Below are 5,711 nucleotides of genomic sequence, written 5' to 3'. Positions count from 1 at the left end.
ATTAGCTGAACCGATACCACATGATAACTACAGTGTCACGGGAACAGGGAGACATTGATGTTGTGAATTGTGATGTATATGTATCTGCTGATTTAATGATCAATGAAGTAGCATTTACTTTGTATGGCTACTACTTCACTTAATTTGAATGGTCGAACAACGACAACTTGTGACTGTTAGCAAGTTGATATCTTTTTTGTTATTGTTACTAGACATAACCACATCTCTATAATTTCATGTCTTAATTTCAAAATCTTTAAAACATGCATGGTTGAGGTAGGTGACATGGCACTAATGTCCAGCTCACCCCCTATCAGTGGCGGAGGGAGCCATAGTTAACAAGGGGTATCAATTGACACCCCTTCGCCGGAAAAATATATTTTATTGCTAGATAATTTTTTATGCTTTATGTATATTTACTATGCGTTGACTCTCCTAAACTTTTTGGTGTTTTTACTTTTTTATATTTTGACACCCCTTAGTAAAAATTCTAGCATCATCACTGCCCTCAACAACAACAACAATAACGGTCAAATGTAATCCCACAAGTGGGGTATGGGGAGGGTAATATGTATGCAGACCTTACCCCTATACTGAGAGGCAGAGAGACTGTTTCCAGGAGACCCTCGGCTCAAGAAGGCAACAAGAGACGATATATTAGTACCATCAATAGAATCATAATAAAATAACAGCAATATAAGAAATACGAGATAAATGCAAAGTACAATAATAACTAGCAGATAAAGCCCTACATCAGTAGATAACCACTAGCATCCTAGAACTAAATCCTAACTGGCTAGTCTCACTGTCCCGATAGTAGAAATTTATTTTCTAAAAATAGTAAGTTAACAGCAAAATATATATATATATATATGCATCACATCACGCACATGAACAAGCAGCCAAAGTTTTGCCTTTTCTGTTAAGACACATGAACATAGCGCATTTTCATGAGTACAATTCATGTTTAGATAGATTCAATAGTGACGTCTCGGTCTATATGGTCCACAACTCATTTTCGGCTTTCAACTTGCAAAACATGAAACAATAAAACCATCAACTATAAATAGAAGCCTACCCATCTTCATCTTCCTCATCCATAATTCTTCTAAGAACAAAGTCTATCATTTTCTTGAAATATTATTTGGTTGAAAATTAACACAATGGCACCACATGGAGAGACTATTACCACCTCCTACGTACGAACAAAAAACCTAAGCAAACCCCCTCGACTCTCGAACGATAATTTACAAAGGACAATGTCCGATATCTCGTTCGAGTTGATGAGCAAAGAGGCTTGTACTATTGAGACAAACCTACCCCCAATATCTGAAGTTGAAAATGCAAAATGCGAGTGTTGTGGAATGAGTGAAGAATTCACACACGAATACATCGATAAAGTTCGAAAAAAGTATTCAGGAAAGTGGATATGTGGGCTGTGTGTTGAAGCAGTGAAAGAAGAAGCAGAAAAGAATGGAGGAAAAAATGAAGAAGCATTGAGTAATCACATGAGTGCTTGTAGCAAGTTTAATAAATTTGGTAGGGCTTATCCTGTTCTTTATCAAGCTAAAGCTATGAGGGAAATGTTGAAGAGGAATAATAGGGATGGAAAGGGAATTCTAAGAGCCAAATCTATTAGTCCAAGGGATAAAATTATCCCAAAGAAAGGTGGGATTGCAAGAAGCACTAGTTGCATTCCTGCCATTACTAAAGAGATGAATGACCTTAATTAACCTAGCTAATAATAAATTAATTCCCTCCTTTGTTAATTATGGAACTAACGTCTACTAGATATTTTTATTTTTATTTTTTATGTCTAATAAGCTTTGGACTAAACCTTTGCATGCGTTACTCTTAGAAGTTTTTTGGGGTTGGTCTTGGTTGTAAACCTTTTTTTCCTCACTTTATTAGGGTTTTTAAGATCATGTTTGTAACCTAAGTGAGTGATCAAATTTTTATTATTCGTCGTCTTTGATGGTTTACTATTCGTCTATGACCCCTTTGTTGTATTTTATTGTTAAGTCAATATTACTAATTGAATGTTGTATTGTAACTTGTCTTAGACAATGTTTTGTATGTATTGAGGCGCTTAACGTTGTGCAGTACATCATACATGTACCACTTCGATTTTTCTAGGAAATGAAGAACCTAAAATTGACGTCTTTATGTTGAACATACTAGTGGAATTTGAACTATTCTGTTTAGACTTAAAAAACAGATCTCTTGCTTGATGGAGCAATCTAAAAGAGTATCTAGTATGATGTCCAGATACATGTCGGCCCACGGCTACAGGTTCCCACTCTGTATACAATATGAAAAGAAGCAAAGAAAATTATGAATAAATTTTAATCAGCTATGCAGATGTTAAGATCAATGAAAGAATCAGGAAGGGGCATTAGCAGCGTTAATACTCGAACGTGAATGATAAGATTGTTTACCTCTAAAAATGGACAACAATTGAATTTATATGCGGTTTTAAGGCGATGTGAACTAATTTAATAAAAACGATTAATGACGTTAGATAAGCAAATTAAAGACAGAATAAACAGCCAAATTAGTGGTACTATTGAGTCCGGGCTCGGTTATAAGCTTAACAAATAGCCTGCCTTCGGATCAGAGCCAAACATTTATGAAGAACTATGAGCAAAGTTAAGAACTTTGAATAACTTTAAGAGGCAGAGAAAACATATGTATAGTGCCTTGGTATGCATGTTACAGAGTATCTATACAATAATAAACTTTCACTTTATATAGTAGGAGAGTTTTATCATATGTATAATTCTAAGAAAGGTAAAAATCATCCTTTTCGCTACTCACTGATCTTTTATCGAACGGGACGAGATTCACGTCGTGACATCCGGTTGCGCATGGATATCACAACCCTTTGTTAATCGTGTGTGGATGCTTGGTAATGCTTTGCGAGGTCTTGGAACTCGAACCAAGTTCGAGGGGCGTAGTTTTGATGGCTTCGAGGGCAAGTGTTTTGTTCGGGCCTCAATACGAGAGGCTCCAAACTTCGATTTCAATTCCTTGTAGTTACGTCCTTGCTTCGTTTCACTGGAAAATCGGAGTGGTCACCAGCCTCGGTTTTACCCGTATATAAAGATGATGAACACAAAGTAAATAAAATGTACTTGTTGGGTTTAGGCTTATAATAGCTTAAAGTAGAGTGAATGGGAAATGGAAGAAAAAAAGAAAATTTGAATTTCTCTTTTTGACAAAGGGATATTGTCCCATATTGGAGGAGGAAACGAGTTTTGATACGTGTATATATACAATTGCACTTCTTCTAGCTCTTAAAGAGTTGAGAAGAAGGAAAAGTGTCCTTAAGGCACGTCTTGTTCAAGTCTTTGTAATCTGCGCACATTCTTAATTTATTTCCCTTTTAGGCAATACCACTACTTCGCTAACCAATCCGGTACCTATTTTAAGGAATTTAGATACCTCGTCTTTGATGAATGTATGCTTGACTTTGGACTGAGGTCTCCTCTTCTGTTTAACCGGGTAGAACTTCGGATCCAAGTTCAGCTTATGAGTGGTTATCTCTGGCGGGATCCCTATCATATCAAGATGGGACCAAGCGAAATAGTATATGTTAGTCATAAGGAATTCAATGAGTTTTTTCCTGAGCTGGGGAGCTGTCACAACTCTAACCCCGAATCCGGTCGTGATGGCGCCTCTCGTGAAGACAAGGCGAGCCAATTAAACCCAATTCACTTTTTAAAATAGTTAAACAATATAAAAGCAGTCTAAAAATGATTTAATGATAATAAACAACGGAAATACAACCCGACACATCCCTAACCGGGGTGTCACAATTCACGAGCATCTACTAGGGTATAAATACAACTGAAGGTCTGAAGTGTACAAATACAGACTAATGAAATGAAGAGAGAGAAAAGCAGTGCTGCGAACGCCGGTAGCTACCTTGCTAAACTCCGATGACTCTGCCTCCGATCAACCATAACCCGCTACCGAGTGTATAAATACCCGAATCTGCACACAAGGTGCAGGGAGTAAAGTGAGTACTCCAACTCAGTGAGTAATAATCATAACTAAAGCCTGAATGGTAAGAAATCACGTAAAACATATCAAGATGCTGTATAGAAGCAATTCAAAAACCAATAAGAAAGCAGTGAAGCTATAAAAATCTCTTAAAACATCTTAGTTCAATTTAAACTTCTTTGAAAATGACTTTTTCAACAGTTACGCAAATGAATGCAAAATAGTTAGTGCAGATAAGCACAGAAATCCTCCCTCGGGAACAAATACCATAGTTTAACAGGTAAATGACCGGTAAATATGAAAGATAAACACATAAAGGTTCGCCCCTCGGGCACAATATCAACAACTCCGCCCCTCGGGCTATATCTCAAAATAATACCAGCCCCTCGGGAAATCACATAGAATGGTACCAGCCCCTCGGGCAATCACATAGAACAATACCAGCCCCTCGGGCTATCACATAGAACAATATCAGCCCCTCGGGCTATATCTCACATCACAATGGGTACCCGTGCTCATTGGGGGTGTACAGACTCCGGGAGGGGCCCCTTATGACCCAAGCACAATATCAAGCCACCTTGTGGCATCATAAATAGGCTCTCGACCTCATATCAATATCAAACCACCTCGTGGCGCACAATCTCAGGCCATCGGCCTCATTATCATAATCAGTATCTCACTGCTGTGGCATGCAGCCCGACCCAAAAGTATCCTCATAATACAGGCCCTCGACCTTACTCAGTCAAAAATCACATAAGCCACTCGGGCAACAGTAAAACATAACGCTCAGCCCAAAATATTATTTAAATATCATTTCAAGTGTTAAAGCAGAGTAAACATGGCTGAGTTTTGAAAACAATGGAAAATAACATGACTGAGTTCAAGTATAAAGTCCAAACAGTGAGAAAATATCAACAAAAATCCCTAAAGGGTTCAAATAACCGGCACTTGGACCAAATATGGCTAACAAATAGTTTTCAATCAAATACGCGGTAAAATCATCAATCGGGACGGACCAAGTCAAAATCTCCAATAGTGCACGACCTCACGCTCGTCATCAAGCGTGTGACTCACCTCAATATAGCACAACGATATGCAATCCGGGGTTTTAAACCCTCAGAACATCATTTACAATCATTACTCACCTTGATCCGGTCCGAACTCTAGCCCGCGATGCCTCGCCCGCACGAATCGACCTCCAGATGCTCCAAATCTAGCCACAATCAGTACATAATCATTAAAATATGCTAAGGGAGCGAAGCCAACTCGAAAATATCCAATTTAACATCAAAATCCCGAAATTGCTCAAACCCGGCCCCCTTGGCCCACGCTTCAGAATCCGACGAAACTCACAAAATCCGATAACCCATTCAACCACGAGTCCAACCATACCAAAATTACTAAGTTCCGATAACACCACCAAATCTTCAAATCTTATTTTCAAATCCCTAGGTCCAAATCCTCAATTTACACCTCAAAAACATGTAATCTGGTTGGATTATTCGATGATAATTCAATATTATGTAGTAGAAATGATCACAAGTGACTTACCTCAATATTTCCCATGATTTCTTGCTCAAAAATTGCCCCAAGTCGTGTTCTTTCACCAAAAAAATATCAAAATGAGCTAAAAAAACGTAACAACTTTAATAAATCCGATTCTGGTCGCTAAAGTCTTAATTCTCGTCGCTAAAAGGTCCAATCTG

General features: G+C 38.1%; 1 protein-coding gene across 1 annotated transcript; it reads left to right on the top strand.

The window, feature by feature from the left end:
- Nucleotides 1-1,259: 1,259 nt before the first annotated feature.
- Nucleotides 1,260-1,733, top strand: LOC104220887 (uncharacterized). Its single transcript, XM_009771858.2, has one exon. It carries the CDS (start codon nucleotides 1,260-1,262, stop codon nucleotides 1,731-1,733), a length of 474 nt encoding a protein of 157 aa, XP_009770160.2.
- Nucleotides 1,734-5,711: the final 3,978 nt, after the last annotated feature.

This window comes from Nicotiana sylvestris, chromosome 6 (genome assembly GCF_000393655.2).
Source record: "Nicotiana sylvestris chromosome 6, ASM39365v2, whole genome shotgun sequence".
NCBI classification, from domain to species: Eukaryota; Viridiplantae; Streptophyta; class Magnoliopsida; order Solanales; family Solanaceae; genus Nicotiana; species Nicotiana sylvestris.
This window is presented reverse-complemented; position numbering and strand designations above follow the sequence as displayed.

Bases quoted from the DNA above. Each gene is read 5' to 3' on its own strand.
- LOC104220887 (XM_009771858.2), top strand. From the start codon at position 1,260: ATGTCCGATATCTCGTTCGAGTTGATGAGCAAAGAGGCTTGTACTATT.